An 18,077-nucleotide genomic window follows, 5' to 3' on the forward strand; every position below is an offset into this window, starting at 1 on the left:
TAATATAATATAATTTCACTTAGTCAAACGTAAATTGACAACTAATAGTCAGTGTAAAAGTTGCAAAGATAAATAAGACACAATACAAGATTAATTAGCCAAATAAAACAAAATAAAACAAGATTAATTAGCTAAATAAAACAAAATAAAACAAGATTAATTAGCTAAATAAAACAAAATAGCAATATATTTCTGGCATAAACCATGGCTACGAATTAATTTCATTACAGTTGAAAAAATAGATCCCGAATATTCTTCAGTTGGAACCTTAGGGTTAGGATTACTTTTAGATTTAGAATAACTATTCTGTACTACATTATATTCTTGGATATAACGAGTGGCGGGACACACATGCATCAGGCGGACTCAGTACACTATCGCTATAGCATCACACCACAACAACATCAACACGCTAAAATAACAGAACATCGTTAGCCCAAAAGCAGAATACAATACACACACACTGGTGTAACAACACACACAAGACACGCCATCACAAAGTGACACAACACACATCATTGTAACCTGGTAATCCTTTTTTGCCTGGAAATCCCAACAATCCCCTCATTCCTTTAGGGCCCACGTCACCCCTTTTTCCTGGAACTCCTAACAATAAATCACGTTAAATAAAATACACGTCATAGTCTTAGAAAGGCACACTTCACAATAACAATTTGACGAGCGTAGTAACCCATGTGTTGTTTTTTCGTTTAGGTACTTCCCCTTCCTAAAAACGTTCATCTAAATTGTTGCTTTTGTAAAGAATATTTTGGTCAATACGTTTTGTTTCAAAGCATACGCGGCCATCAATCTCCTCTCACCTAGCATATAGTCGATACCCTCAGGACAATGTTGATACTGCGAACGGTCGTTTAAACTCGGCTTAAAGAAATTATTATTTTTATTATTTGTTTTGATTTTTTGGTGGGTGATGTTGGCTTTTGTTTCCTATACAAATACATATCAATATTAATGCAAATAACACAGCATATAATTGTCACGGGCTTTGAATACGAATAAAAGTGTTTTGTTCCAGACACCACAAACTGTATAAGATTTACAAAGGGAGAGTAGAAGAGAATATTCAAATAGTCAAACGCGAGAAAAGGAACTGCAGAATGGCTGTGTGCAGTCTTCCACATATACCTCACTTCAAAGTTAATGATAGAAAAGGCCATACACAAGTGAACCTAAGAGCACCTTCCTATTGCACCAAATTCTACTAAACGTTTTGTTTTTGTTGTTGTTAATAATTCCAGTTTGGCTTGACACAAAAAGGAAAGGGAAAGTTTTGTGGAAATAAAAACAATTTCTAGTTCTGTGTTCAAATTGTAAAACTATTGGTCAATATGCATGCATTGGATAATCAAACTGTTTTTATGAATTTATTTTTGGCCATTTGTAAAATAATATGAGATGATTTTCACGAATATGTTCACTTCATCTTCTGTGTAAAAGTTCAACTTTCACAAACTCTGCAGTTTGGTGCACAGGAACGTTTTTCATCTGTTTTCCATCTGTTTTTCATCTGCTCCATAAGTCTGAAGTTATATTTTCTCGATTGTTTTATTTCACAAAACTACATTTTATTGTTCTTTTATTAATTTGTCTCTACTAATTGTAGATCCATTCTGAATAAAAAGAAATAGATAATATCGAATTTCAAGCTCGTGGGAAAGACGAAATATATATATATATATATATATATATATATATATATATATATATATATATATATATATATATATATATATAGTAGTCGTTTTCGAGTTGAAAGACGCTATTAAATAGAGTGCTCAACCGTGTGGGAGCCAGATACATCGTTAAAAGTGTATGTTTATATATATATATATATTGACTAATGTCTTTACACATTACATAGCGGTGAGTTTTGCTGTTTTAGTTATATATATTGACCAATGTCTTTACACGTTGCATAACGGTGAGGTTTGCTGTTTTATTTATATATTGTCCAATGTCTTTACACATTGCATAACGGTGAGTTTTGCTGTTTATTTATATTTATGGATCAAACTGTTCAAAACATTTGTTATAAGCTATGAGGCACATAACACTTTGACTTTTTCGTGGTTTTGTGTTCTCAGATTTCACAAATGTGCCCGATGTTATTCGTTGAAAATGCTGATTAAATCTGAAATGGTATATGGGGTCTATGACATCTAAATAGAACATACTGTTACGTAGAGTATATTATTACAACATCGGTCTGAATCGTGTCAATATACTGAACAACATGCATATGTATATTGGAAGAGTGTAGCAAACATCAGCATGGCGTACATGTAGATACAGCTTATCAACCTTTTTAGAATATAACATACATTGAAATGCACACTAAAGTAAGCCATACAACTCTTACCAGTATCGAATGAAGCATGTGCATAGAAGAGTGGGTAAACCCTGGTGGACACCCTCACTGACAGCTGTGTGGAATGAGGTGTGTACAGCAGAGAGTCTGTTTGGTGTAAGAAAAGCGGTACATGTAGATCTGAGTCCGCATCCAGAACAGTGTTCGTTATAAAACGTAAACGTTTTGATAAATGAGTTCAACGTGTTACATGCAATAACACACACACATATATATATATATATATATATATATATATATATATATATATATATATATATATATATATATATATATATATATATATATATATATATATATATATATATCTATCTATCTATCTATCTATATATATATATATATATATCCACATGTTCCACCAAATAACTGTAATGTAATGTAGTGTGCTGAAGTTTTAATACAAAATCCCTTTCCTTGCATAAATACTTTTAACGAACTATTAAAATTATATATATATATATATATATATATATATATATATATATATATATATATATATAAAGAAATAAGGGAACACGTGGATTTGTAGATCAAATTTGATTCACTACTAAGGTAGTAATATCAGTATTTTTATACAAAGTAGTAACGTGGGAATTGAATGTCAGTAGTGTCGACTGCCCAGTAACATGGTCACCTGCTGACACAATGGATTGAGGCTTTTGTTTGAAATCACTACTTGCTGCCATTATTTTTGTGACCCCTTATTTCCTGCCATCAGTGTATATATATATATATTACTGGATAATTGTATGAACAATTTGACTACTTAATTACATAAATACAATTACCATCCATTCCATTTACTCCTCGTTTGCCTGGTAGACCGCGAGGTCCTACAGGACCAGGTGGTCCTACTGCTCCTCGTTCTCCCTTCGGTCCCGTTAATCCCGGTAAACCTCGGTCCCCTAGGTGAACAAATATAATACTAACAGTTAAACCAGGTAACTCTCGGTCCCCTAGGTGACATATATAATAATAACAATTAAACCAGGTAGCCCTCGGCCCTTAGGTGAACAGATATAATAATAACAGTTAAATCCGGTAAACCTCGGTCCCCTAGGTGAACAAATATAATAATAACAGTTAAACCCGGTAAACCTCGGTCCCCTAGGTGGACAAATATAATAATAACAGTTAAACCAGGTAACCCTCGGTCCCCTAGGTGAACAAATATAATAATAACAGTTAAGCCAGGTAACCCTCGGTCCCCTAGGTGAACAAATATAATAATAACAGTTAAACCCGGTAAACCTCGGTCCCCTAGGTGGACAAATATAATAATAACAGTTAAGCCAGGTAACCCTCGGTCCCCTAGGTGAACAAATATAATAATAACAGTTAAACCCGGTAAACCTCGGTCCCCTAGGTGGACAAATATAATAACAGTTAAGCCAGGTAACCCTCGGTCCCCTAGGTGAACAAATATAATAATAACAGTTAAACCCGGTAAACCTCGGTCCCCTAGGTGGACAAATATAATAACAGTTAAGCCAGGTAACCCTCGGTCCCCTAGGTGAACAAATATAATAATAACAGTTAAACCAGGTAAACCTCGGTCCCCTAGGTGAACAAATATAATAATAACAGTTAAACCAGGTAAACCTCGGTCCCCTAGGTGAACAGATATAATAATAACAGTTAAATCCGGTAAACCTCGGTCCTCTAGGTGAACAAATATAATAATAACAGTTAAACCAGGTAAACCTCGGTCCCCTAGGTGAACAGATATAATAATAACAGTTAAATACGGTAAACCTCGGTCCTCTAGGTGAACAAATATAATAATAACAGTTAAACCAGGTAAACCTCGGTCCCCTAGGTGAACAGATATAATAATAACAGTTAAACCAGGTAACCCTCGGTCCCCTAGGTGAACAAATATAATAATAACAGTTAAACCAGGTAACCCTCGGTCCCCTAGGTGAACAAATATAATAATAACAGTTAAACCAGGTAACCCTCGGTCCCCTAGGTGAACAAATATAATAATAACAGTTAAACCCGGTAAACCTCGGTCCCCTAGGTGGACAAATATAATAATAACAGTTAAGCCAGGTAACCCTCGGTCCCCTAGGTGAACAAATATAATAATAACAGTTAAACCCGGTAAACCTCGGTCCCCTAGGTGGACAAATATAATAACAGTTAAGCCAGGTAACCCTCGGTCCCCTAGGTGAACAAATATAATAATAACAGTTAAACCCGGTAAACCTCGGTCCCCTAGGTGGACAAATATAATAACAGTTAAGCCAGGTAACCCTCGGTCCCCTTGGTGAACAAATATAATAATAACAGTTAAACCAGGTAAACCTCGGTCCCCTAGGTGAACAAATATAATAATAACAGTTAAACCAGGTAAACCTCGGTCCCCTAGGTGAACAGATATAATAATAACAGTTAAATCCGGTAAACCTCGGTCCCCTAGGTGAACAAATATAATAATAACAGTTAAACCAGGTAAACCTCGGTCCCCTAGGTGAACAGATATAATAATAACAGTTAAACCAGGTAACCCTCGGTCCCCTAGGTGAACAAATATAATAATAACAGTTAAACCAGGTAACCCTCGGTCCCCTAGGTGAACAAATATAATAATAACAGTTAAGCCAGGTAACCCTCGGTCCCCTAGGTGAACAAATATAATAATAACAGTTAAGCCAGGTAACCCTAGGTCCCCTAGGTGAACAAATATAATAATAACAGTTAAGCCAGGTAACCCTCGGTCCCCTAGGTGGACAAATATAATAAAACAGTTAAGCCAGGTAACCCTCGATCCCCTAGGTGAACAAATATAATAATAACAGTTAAGCCAGGTAACCCTCGGTCCCCTAGGTGAACAAATATAATAATAACAGTTAAGCCAGGTAACCCTCGGTCCCCTAGGTGAACAAATATAATAATAACAGTTAAACCAGGTAAACCTCGGTCCCCTAGGTGAACAAATATAATAATAACAGTTAAATCCGGTAAACCTCGGTCCCCTAGGTGGACAGATATAATAATAACAGTTAAATCCGGTAAACCTCGGTCCTCTAGGTGAACAAATATAATAATAACAGTTAAACCAGGTAAACCTCGGTCCCCTAGGTGAACAGATATAATAATAACAGTTAAATCCGGTAAACCTCGGTCCTCTAGGTGAACAAATATAATAATAACAGTTAAACCAGGTAAACCTCGGTCCCCTAGGTGAACAGATATAATAATAACAGTTAAACCAGGTAACCCTCGGTCCCCTAGGTGAACAAATATAATAATAACAGTTAAACCAGGTAACCCTCGGTCCCCTAGGTGAACAAATATAATAATAACAGTTAAACCAGGTAACCCTCGGTCCCCTAGGTGAACAAATATAATAATAACAGTTAAACCCGGTAAACCTCGGTCCCCTAGGTGGACAAATATAATAATAACAGTTAAGCCAGGTAACCCTCGGTCCCCTAGGTGAACAAATATAATAATAACAGTTAAACCCGGTAAACCTCGGTCCCCTAGGTGGACAAATATAATAACAGTTAAGCCAGGTAACCCTCGGTCCCCTAGGTGAACAAATATAATAATAACAGTTAAACCCGGTAAACCTCGGTCCCCTAGGTGGACAAATATAATAACAGTTAAGCCAGGTAACCCTCGGTCCCCTTGGTGAACAAATATAATAATAACAGTTAAACCAGGTAAACCTCGGTCCCCTAGGTGAACAAATATAATAATAACAGTTAAACCAGGTAAACCTCGGTCCCCTAGGTGAACAGATATAATAATAACAGTTAAATCCGGTAAACCTCGGTCCCCTAGGTGAACAAATATAATAATAACAGTTAAACCAGGTAAACCTCGGTCCCCTAGGTGAACAGATATAATAATAACAGTTAAACCAGGTAACCCTCGGTCCCCTAGGTGAACAAATATAATAATAACAGTTAAACCAGGTAACCCTCGGTCCCCTAGGTGAACAAATATAATAATAACAGTTAAGCCAGGTAACCCTCGGTCCCCTAGGTGAACAAATATAATAATAACAGTTAAGCCAGGTAACCCTAGGTCCCCTAGGTGAACAAATATAATAATAACAGTTAAGCCAGGTAACCCTCGGTCCCCTAGGTGAACAAATATAATAATAACAGTTAAACCAGGTAAACCTCGGTCCCCTAGGTGAACAAATATAATAATAACAGTTAAATCCGGTAAACCTCGGTCCCCTAGGTGGACAAATATAATAATAACAGTTAAGTCCAGAAAACATGAAACAAAAAAATCACAATTATAATAAATGATTGAACGACTTCCCAGCGCAAAACAAAAACTATAGAGTGTCAAATTAAGGTAAATGCGTAAATAAAGTAATGATCGACATCAATATATAAAATCAAAGTTAATTCAAGTTAAATTAAAACAGTGTAAAGAGCAATGCAAAAATACAAATCACAGACAGTTAAAAATAAAATGTATAATAAAATTCAGTTATCTCGTAGAAATGTCAACACAAGTTCAGGATTGAATAGAAATGATTCGAACACATTCTCCTTCCAAATAGATATCTTTTCTCGTGTGCATAGTAATAAGAAGAGGCAGAAGATGAAGAAGAACAACAATCATATATTTTACAAACCTAGAATTAGAAAAGTTAGGTAATTAGCAAATAAAAGGCAATATATTTCGATGTAAATCTAAATGTTATGAAGAAGGCAAAAATACATTGATTATTTACTTAATTCGGAGAAACGAATGGGGTAAATATAACTGAAATGATGCAAATATAACGAATGAATGAAGAATGAATGAATTAATTAATGTTTAACGACACCCCAGCACGAAAAATACATCGGCTATTGGGTGTCAAACTATGGTAAATGCAAAAACAATGTGGAAATATCATTATGACAACTGATAAAATAAACGTTTTGAAGGCTTTCTCAACATTGTATTTTTAAAATTATCCTGAAGCAATTATAGTCAAAATTCTAAAGAAAAATGGAATAGTTTTATGACGCCTGGCAGGAAACTTTCAAATAACTAAAAGAGAAATAATACGTGATTGCCCTGCATCTTTTGAAGTATGTTTTAAAGTAGTGAAAGCAATCTGATTAAAATTAGCTTTACTGGGTCTACCAGTAGATCTAACAGCACTGCGTGGACTCTCATGTCCAGGTGACATTTCATCTATAAATAACAATTTAAATATCGACCAATATCGCTTTCCATAGCGTTATTCGGAAGCATACAAATTCTAAAAATATCGGGCGAGACTATTTATGCAATAGACGAACGTGTTGATCTATTTCAACATTGAAAAAACAGGGGGTAAAGTGCAGTAATAAACTGGATTGTATACTAGTATAAACAGATTTTATAGCTATACCATTACGGTTTGTTTTTCGCCTTGAAACGAATTTTATATAAAATTTTATATTGCAATTAGTTTCCGGCATACTTCGTAATTCACCCGAATAATTTCGTATACCCTCGGCATAATCCCGAATGTTTTTAAATTCTTTTCGAATCACTGGCATTATTTTGCAAGTAAGGTTTTGATTGGTCGAATGAAAGGTCAACTGGACATGAGCTCCAACGGGCTGCTGTTAGATCCAGTGGCTCTAGACAAGGCAACCCTATTTGCCCATTTCTCTTTATAATATGTATGGAGTTTTCTTATTTTTCAGTATGCAAATAATTTTACACTAAATTGAGCAGAAAAATAAAATGGATAGATTTAAAACCCTGGCATATCTTGCTTATTACCAAGAATAATGTACTGCACCTTTTTGCCCAGGTGGTCCTCTCAGGTGTTCACTCTGTCGTCGATTTTCGGCTACTAATTCAGGATCAGACGTCCCTTTATCTCCAGCCACACCCTTCTGTCCTGTCAGACCTCGAAATGTTATAAATATTATCGTATTTATTTTCCACTTAGGCACAGATTTGGGATAGATACATAAATAGATAGATAGATAGATAGATAGATAGATAGATAGATAGATAGATAGATAGATAGATAGATAGATAGATGGATGGATGAATGAATTGATGGATGGATGGATGGGTGGATGGGTGGATGTATAGATAGATAGATAGATAGATAGATACATGTATATGTGCATGATGTACATCATCATTATCATCGTCGTCGTTGTAAAACTTATTAAGGCAATGCCAATACTGTGGTACTTTGTGTGATTAATTTACAATGAAACGTTTACAGTGTAATAAACTAGTATAAACATGATTTATCGACACCTCCGCACATTTTAAACCACAACTCTTTGTTGTCTAACATAAGGCCATTTGGACAACTGGTCGCGCGAGAGCAAGTCGATCGGGGGTAAATGATCCTGCAATACATCACTCGTTAGGTGAGCGTCCGCTCTTGTAACTGATCGCCCGAGGTTAGTACTATACCAGTGAGCCACACCCCGTCCCTGATAGATAAAGTGACACGGACAGTTACCTGAAGGACCAGTGTCACCTTTATCTCCCTTTGTGCCAGAAACGCCAGGCAGTCCTGGAAAAACAAAACAGCACATACAGTCTGGTTTACACAAACTCTATATAAAGCTGAGATCTTGACACTGACAATGAAACTGCGAAAGCGGCGTTCTCGTTATGCGATTTGTCACACAGCCGTTTAGCATGCGGGGGCTGTAGCACAAATAACAGTGGGGCCCCCTTCCCAGTATATATATTTTGCAAACCCCTTGGGGAGAGGGAAAAAATGGCCTGGGTAAAATAAATGTACACATCACCGCGGGGACCCCTGAAGCGCAGGAACGGTAGCACATGCTACATGTGCTACTAAGATAAACCGGCTTTGAGTATGCGATTTGTCGGCCCCACAAAAATCGATACAACGACATATAGTAGCGGGTGGGGGTTGGGTGGTGTGTGTGTGTGTGTGTGGGGGGGGGGGGGGGGTGTTCAATCGCCACTCCAGTGCTGGACAAAATAATCAAATTCGGGCAAAAACGATAGAGATATTCGAGCAAAATTAACTGGCCTGAAACCTTTTCATCATGTATTTCTACCCATTCTAATCAGAATGCAACGGAATCGGTGGTGTCGTGGTTAAGCCATCGGGCATAATGCTGATAAATACAGATTTCACAGCCCGGCATCGGCTCTCACCCAGAACGGGTTTAACGACTCACTGGGTAGATGTAAGATCACTACACCCTCTTCTCTCTCACTAACCACTAACAGCTAACCCACGTCCTGGACAGACAGCCCAGATAGCTGACGTGTGCCCAGGACAGCGTGCTTGAACCTTAATTGGATATATGCACGAAGATAATTTGAAATGAAATTAAATGAACCAGAATGCAATCGATAAGCTATGATATATTACAATTAGAGATTGGTATTGCAAAACAGGAAGTGGTAAAGGCCACCAAAGGCTTGAAATGTGAAACAATACAATAAAATACAATATAAAATTATCCCATTAAAAACAAACAGTACGTTATACTAATAGCCACAGAGATGTAATACACATATTTGCACCCATATGCACCACCGACATAAATGCACAGTGCAGGTCTGCATACAATGATGGCGGACGTAATTTTAAATTTGATTATATTTTTTACTGTTGTTCAATGTGCCATTGAAAAAAACCCTTCAATATGATTAAGTGTACAACTGTAACTGTATCAAAGAACGGTGAGCAAGATTAACTGTCTTTTAACTATGCTATTATCCAGTCATCTTAAAACAAAGCTTGGAGTCAAGGAAGACAGGACGTACCCTCTATTTAAAACACACCTGCACTGTTAACCACTGAAAATCTATCTATTACTTTCCAGTAAAAAAAACCCCACTAGTTTATTACCCCTCCGGAACCACTAACGTTAAAATGTATACTTACATATTTGATACATATTATTTTTTTATGTGTGTATTTTAAGTAGGGTAATATACTCGTAACTCGGACATTCCCCTATACATCATACCCAGTGTGGTTTTATATAAGTGTCCATGTTTCTTGTGATCATTGTCTGTATTGTTGTCTTTGAATAAAGAGTCGGTGAGAAGTGTATGCATGGATGTATAGCTGTATATTTATATTATTGTCTTTGAATAAAGAGTCAGTGAGAAGTGAATGCCTGGATATATGGCTGTATAATTTATGTTAATGTCTTTGAATAAAGAGTCAGTGAGAAGTGAATGCATGGATGTATGGCTGTATATTTATATTATTGTCTTTGAATAAAGAGTAAGTGAGAATGTAATGCCTGGATATATGGCTGTATATTTATACCTGTAGGACCTTGCACTGCACAATACTCCTTTGATGCCTTGCAGTAGGACTCGATGGCCGCCATCTATATAAAAAAAAATACATATAGAGTATCAGTAAATGCAGATGGCGTGTTTTAGTCGCCACCACACCGACTATTCTCTCGCTAGCAGATTAATTACCAGCCCAATGGCGTGATATCAAACCTCATATACTAGCTGAGTATATATATATATATATATATATATATATATATATATATATATATATATATATATATATATATATATATATATGTGTGTGTGTGTGTGTGTGTGTGTACATTGGTTTTATTGAGGGGGAGGGAAAGGGCGGTGGGGTATAGTTCAATGGGAAACGCGCTAAACAGAAGTTCTTAAATCATATTATTGAACCTCTCAGTGGCCTCATTGTGTTTTCTCGTACAGTGAGTGTCATACGGTAGGTATAACGTATATCTATTGTTTTTGTTGTTTGTAAGAAAATTAAACATTCTGACTGCTAAGTGTTAAACGATTTCGAGACGCGCTTTGAACTACTGAGTGAACGGATTCGAATCTATTTATTTAACAACATTCAGACACATTACAATACGTAAGAAGACGACGATACAAATACATACTTAAACATAATATATATATAGTTAACAATGAATACCGAGTACGTAATGAAAATAGATAAACAAAATTGCGAAGAATAAATATACACCCCTCAATTCCCAAGTTCACAAGACAAGATATCTTTTGAATAAATAAAGCAAGGTTTTTCAATAATGCTGCATTACACAAAGACAGCATACCTTTCATTTAAAAAACGCTAGGATTTGTTCCATAATATTTTTATATATTATTTTCTTGTTATGTTTTCAATATGTTAAGTTTTAAATAATGATATTCATGTTCAATATCAGTAGTACAAAGTGTACATGGCATGTCTTTTGTTAGGAATGTTAAACCATCTGCCCGTTTTGAACGGTAATCATAAATTAATTTATCCAGTATCTATTTTGGTACGACAATCTAGTCAAATAGGTTTCGAAGTAAAGTTTAATTTTGTGCCATGTATAAAACTGGTCCCCAGTAAAGTTTGTATCAGTAAGTCCACTGTTATATGAAGTGATCTAAAACTGGTCCCCAGTAAAGTTTGTATCAGCAAGTCCACTGTTGTATGGAGTGATATAAAACTGGTCCCCAGTAAAGTTTGTACCAGTAAGTCCACTGTTGTATGAAGTCATCTAAAACTGGTCCCCAGTAAAGTTTGTATCAGCAAGTCCACTGTTGTATGGAGTGATATAAAACTGGTCCCCAGTAAAGTTTGTGTCAGTAAGTCCACTGTTGTATGGAGTGATCTAAAACTGGTCCCCAGTAAAGTTTGTGTCAGTAAGTCAACTGTTGTATGGAGTGATCTAAAACTGGTCCCCAGTAAAGTTTGTGTCAGTAAGTCCACTGTTGTATGGAGTGATCTAAAACTGGTCCCCAGTAACGTTTGTATCAGTAAGTCCACTGTTGTATGAAGTGATATAAAACTGGTCCCCAGTAAAGTTTGTACCAGTAAGTCCACTGTTGTATGGAGTGATATAAAACTGGTCCCCAGTAAAGTTTGTGTCAGTAAGTCCACTGTTGTATGGAGTGATCTAAAACTGGTCCCCAGTAAAGTTTGTACCAGTAAGTCCACTGTTGTATGAAGTGATCTAAAACTGGTCCCCAGTAAAGTTTGTACCAGTAAGTCCACTGTTGTATGGAGTGATCGTAAGAGTTTTTATTTCTTTAATTCTTGTTTATAGGATTTCAAATCGATATATTGATTAGTAGATTAACCCCATTCAAGTGTTATCGAAAATACTTTGTGTGTGTGTGTGTGTGTGTGTGTGTGTGTGTGTGTGTGTGTGTGTGTGTGAATTGTAGCCACCAGCATTTTGTCACTACTTTATTATGAAACCATAGACATGCTTTATGTTCCCGGTTGAATGCACGTAGCTAGCAGCATGCAAGACCGATCTTATAGTTCAAAGAAACCGCATGGTACATCTTATTGAGAGTTAGCAACAAAGCCAGAACACCTCGTCCAATTCCGCTACGTTCTGATTGTTGAAAAGAAACGATCATTTCCGATTCGTATATCTGACTACTCGCTATGAGACGATTACCAGTCCAGTCTTTAATAAGTTGCTGATTGAAAAGGAACAAATATCCAGCTCGAGTCTTCGTCCTTTTTTTTTCTTCAAATTTCATGTTTTATTTCAAGCAATGAACTTCAAAAATTCTACCGACAATTAAAAAAAAAAACCCACACACAAAAAAAAACCCACCCCACCCAACCAGTTCCACTGCGTAAAATTACAAATTCTGCACCTGTTCTACATGCAAACTGATTTTCCACGGACAAATAATTATTCTGCACAGTGATGTAAATTCTGCAAATTTTTCCGCGTCCGCAGAATCAAAACTAGCATAGGATAGATGGTTGGAACAAATATTGCTTTGAGGACATGCGCTCGTGAATCACTGATAAAACAACAGTCAAGTGCTCACGAGAAGTAGGTATATCCTGCCCCAACGATGACACCCATCGTGTGTACTGCCATCACAGCTGTCGAGTCCGTCACTCATCAATAACGATGATAAAATGTGCAAGAATTTCACCAAAGAGAAGTTTGTTTTGTTTAACGACACCACTAGAGCACGTTGATTTATTAATCATTGGCTATTGGATATCAAACATTTTCGTAATTGTGACATAGAGAGAAAACCCGCTACATTGTACAGGATAGTACATACCACGGCCTTTGTTACACCAGTTGTGGAGCAGTGACTGGAACGAGCCCAATGAATCCACCGACGGGGATCGATCCTAGACCGACCGCGCATCAAGCAAGCGCTTTACCACTGGCCTACGTCCCGACCAGGAGTCCCTGGGTGTCATAAACATGATAGAACAACTTCTGTGCCAGAATGAGCAAATCTTAGAAGTTGTGATATGTAGATACCAACATCTGGAGTAGAAGATATATTGCTCGACATAAAGGGGAACTTAAATTTGTCCGCTTGCTTTATCCTATTATAGACTATATTGTAAAATTGTCTCTGTTAGTCCGTCAATCCGTTTTGTATCACTTATGTTGGACTAAAAGTAAAAATTAAATGGACATTCCTGAGTTTGCTGCATTGTAAGATGTTTCCGACTAATAAAATAGTTCTACGATTAAACTTACATATTAAATATATTAACTTGTTTAGAATATCAGTGTCTGTATATTCAATGTGTTTCTGGCCATCTTAATATTTGTAAGAAGCCCAAACTGGAGTTTGTCTTCAAATAATTTCGTACGTACGAAAAAAAAACATATTTTAGGAAATCAAATGAAATTTAACCTAGTACAAATACTAGAACGACAAAAAAACACGTTTGATATATAGCCACTAATATGTTATGCACAAAAATATATTTGATATGTAATTACAATCGTTAAAAAGTCTCTGTTAGTCGATAACATCTTAAAAATTGCAGCAAACTCAGGAATGTCCCTTTAATTGAAGTTCATTTTGTATCATGTGTGTGGGATAACAGCAACAGCATCATCAGCAACAACAACAACAATAATAATAATGCAAAAATAAAAATAATAACAATAATAATAACTTTTAGTGAAGGTTGGTACGGGATATAACAGTGTTTAAATGTTTGTGTCAAATTTATACTCAACCACTACATACATGTATGGTCATTTTTATTTAGCCTTCGGAAACATTAGACAGACTAACACACGACCTATATTACAGTGTAAGTGGACTAAAACAATGGATCGATCGGTCCCTTGACCTATCACATCTCAAGCAGAAGATCTCCATCCACGTGTATCAGCCATCCGCAGTGATCACGGTTCTTGTGACGGGTGAATGTTCATCACATTTACATCTCCGACAGCAGGCCTGGGCGTAGTTTACAAGACAAAACGTGCTGGGAATCAAAAGCGGCCGTGTCCGGAAATGTCAATTCATACTCAAGGGAATTTATCGTTTCCAAAAGAAAGGTGATATTTGCTTTGGTTTAAGCTGAAAATCCCAGCCTAAAAGAAAACTGCTTGAGAGATCAATGTTCCATGTCCGCTCTCCCCTGTTTGCTGTACAGAAAAGAAGTGAGCTCCTCGCTGAGCCTTCTCTGCTAATATTGTGATTAGGGCCCTAACGTCCTTAAGCGAAATGAACGGAGTCAATTATCAGAACCGTCAGGCAGACTCTTTCGTGTACAGATGTAAATCAATATAATCAAATGTCTGCCAGAGTGAAAATGACCGTTGCACAAAGACAGACGTAATTTGGTTTGTATACAGATATCTGATGACCATTTCACCCAAACCTCAAAGATGATTATCTATAGTCTGTCCCAACATTCTATAAAACTGTTTTTTGTCAATAATTTGAGTTTGCTTTGACGTAAGAAGAAAAGTAAAAGTGTTTTGGAAATAATAAGAAAATACTATTCTTGTGTGCAATTTAGAAAATAATCGGCTCAGAAATAAATAACTTGTAGTAAATTCCATAGCTTGTAAAAAGGCGTTCTCTGTGGGACGAACTATATCGATGTTACACTAAGAGTCTGTTTAGACGCTCGCGAGTTCCTGTTTAGGTTGTAAATTAAGAATGAACTTCCTAAAATGGAAATAAGCAAATGTTTTATTATGAGAACACGGTTCTCAAATTCTATTGTTATGTTCTTATAAAATAATGTTTTAAAGGGACATTCCTGAGTTTGCTGCATTGTAAGATGTTTTCGACTAATAAAATAGTTCTACGATTAAACTTACATATTAAATATATTTTCTTGTTTAGAATATCAGTGTCTGTATATTCAATGTGTTTCTGGTCGTCTTAATATATTTGTATCAGAAACACGTTTAATATACATTCACTAATATTTTATGCAGATAAATATATTTGATATGTAATTACAATCATTAAAAAGTCTCTGTTAGTCGATAACATCTTAAAAATTGCAGCAAACTCAGGAATGTCCCTTTAATAGTTTCGAAATCTTTCGAATATATCATATCTAAAAATGTCAATTTAACTACCGCCACCAACAAAGACAACAGATGTCTTATCACATTAACTAAAGTAGTGTCGGAAATAGAATAAAAATTATTTTCGTCAATTATTTCTTTCATATTAACCTGACAAGTAGATATTTTGTAAATCCTATTTAATGATAGCCTACCTAATTTAGCATTTACTTATTTGGGCTCTTATTGATGTACAAGGTGGTGTTTACTCTTGAAATTGAAGTAAAGATGTCAGTAAACAGGATATTCGTGACCTTTATTGGAACAGACTATAACACGTTTTGATATGCGTCAACTTCATTTATCCTTAAACAATTTTTTTTTTTAAACTGTAAGTTAACTGATTATTTTGAATTGCCGCATAAATTATTAATTATGACCAGCATATTTAGTGAATATAAATGCAATATAAATACATTAGAAATTTACACAATCTTGCAACCACTTAAAGGTGCTATATCAGAAGTTATATGTGCATGAGCATCTGTTTGTGATAAAGATTCTCCAATAAAAATGTATTTTCTACTGGTAGATAAAATTATTTCCTATAATCATTTATGGGCATATAGTTAAAGGTGTAGTCTTTAAATGTTAAAAAGCTAAATTTAATAAAAACATGATTTGCAATAGCTGTCATTACGTAACTTTGAGATAGCACCTTTAATACCGGAATAATTGATCACAAACTCAGAATGGTTCTTGACAGTTTAGCTCAAACGTGACTTATAACTGTCTACAAATATTTTGTTTTGAGAGAGGTAGGGGTAAACGGTCATCAGAAACGGTCCCTCACATATTGTAACAGCAATGAAACTGACACATGTTGACCAAAATATCTTATAGTCTGTTCCAATAAAGTGCACAAATCACCTGTTTACTGATATCTTCCTTTTAATTTCAAGAGTAAACACCACCTTGTACATCAATGAGAGCCCAAACAAGTAAATGCTAAATTAGGTAGACTATCATTAAATAGATATTTACAAAATATTTACTGGTCTGTTTAATATGTAAGAAATAATCGACAAAAATCATTTTAATTCTATTTCCGACAGTATTTTAGAGTTTTGCGTCCCAATTATTTCTTTTTTGCAGGCATGTTTGATCAGAAAATGAAAAAATAACTCTTTTGCAAATAATAACCGGCCTCGGTGGCGTCGTGGCAGGCCATCGGTCTACAGGCTGGTAGGTACTGGGTTCGGATCCCAGTCGAGGCATGGGATTTTTAATCCAGATACCGACTCCAAACCCTGAGTGAGTGCTCCGCAAGGCTCAATGGGTAGGTGTAAACCACTTGCACCGACCAGTGATCCATAACTGGTTCAACAAAGGCCATGGTTTGTGCTATCCTGCCTGTGGGAAGCGCAAATAAAAGATCCCTTGCTGCTAATCGGAAGAGTAGCCCATGTAGTGGCGACAGCGGGTTTCCTCTCCAAATCTGTGTGGTCCTTAACCATATGTCTGACGCCATATAACCGTAAATAAAATGTGTTGAGTGCGTCGTTAAATAAAACACTTCTTTCTTTTGCAAATAAATCTCCTCTCGCCTTCCTTCTCTGCTCTGGACTGTGTTATGCGAGTCAGCCACATGCACTTATAGAAACACAAGGCACACCTAGACATCTACACATCTCTCTCTCTCTCTCTCTCTCTCTCTCTCTCTCTCTCTCTCTCTCTCTCTCTCTCTCTCTCTCTCTCTCTCTCTCTCTCCTCTCTCTCTCTCCTCTCCCACCTCCGTCCTCTCCTCCCTCCCCACTCCCTCTCTCTCTCTCTCTCTCTCTCTCTCTCTCTCTCTCTCTCTCTCTCTCTCTCTCTCTCTCTCTCTCTCTCTCTCTCTCTCAGAATTTATACTTTTAACGGAGCGTCACGTTAACAAATGGGCTTGAGCACCCTAGCTTCTTCAGGGGGATGAAAGTAGCCCAGTGGTAAGGCACTCGCTCGATGTGCGGTCGGTGTGGCATCGATCCCTGTTGGTGGGCCAATTGGTCTATTTCTCGTTCCAGTCAGTCCATCACGACTGGTATATGAATGGTCGTGGTATGTACTACCCTGTCTGTGGGATGGTGCATATAAAATACCCCTTGCTGATCCCATGAAGTGTCGACAGCGGGTTTTCTCTCTCAATTTCTGTGTGGTCCTTAAGCATATGCCTGACGCCATATAACCCGTAAATAAATTGTGTTGAGTGCGTCGTTAACTAAAACATTTCTTTTCCTAGCTTCTTCACGTTTCCATAAAACATGCACTAGATGATGGATCTCTCTCTCTCTCTCTCTCTCTCTCTCTCTCTCTCTCTCCCCCCCCCCTGTGTGTGAGTGTGTGTATGTGTGTGTGTGTGTGCATGTGTTTGTGTATGTGTATGTGTCATGGGCGTACCCCCC

General features: G+C 36.6%; 1 protein-coding gene across 1 annotated transcript in view; it reads right to left on the reverse strand.

The window, feature by feature from the left end:
• Positions 1 to 493: 493 nt before the first annotated feature.
• Positions 494 to 18,077, reverse strand: part of LOC121388039 (collagen alpha-1(II) chain-like) — a 34,118-nt gene continuing 16,534 nt past the window's right edge. Inside the window, exons 2-6 of the mRNA XM_041519242.1 lie at positions 10,641 to 10,704; positions 8,835 to 8,888; positions 8,148 to 8,258; positions 3,178 to 3,294; positions 494 to 606 (exon numbers count right to left, since the gene is read on the reverse strand). Of these exons, the coding sequence (XP_041375176.1) occupies positions 494 to 606; positions 3,178 to 3,294; positions 8,148 to 8,258; positions 8,835 to 8,888; positions 10,641 to 10,704 (459 nt within the window). The remainder of the gene's footprint in view (positions 607 to 3,177; positions 3,295 to 8,147; positions 8,259 to 8,834; positions 8,889 to 10,640; positions 10,705 to 18,077) is intronic.

Source organism: Gigantopelta aegis, chromosome 2 (assembly GCF_016097555.1).
Source record: "Gigantopelta aegis isolate Gae_Host chromosome 2, Gae_host_genome, whole genome shotgun sequence".
Lineage (NCBI taxonomy): Eukaryota > Metazoa > Mollusca > Gastropoda > Neomphalida > Peltospiridae > Gigantopelta > Gigantopelta aegis.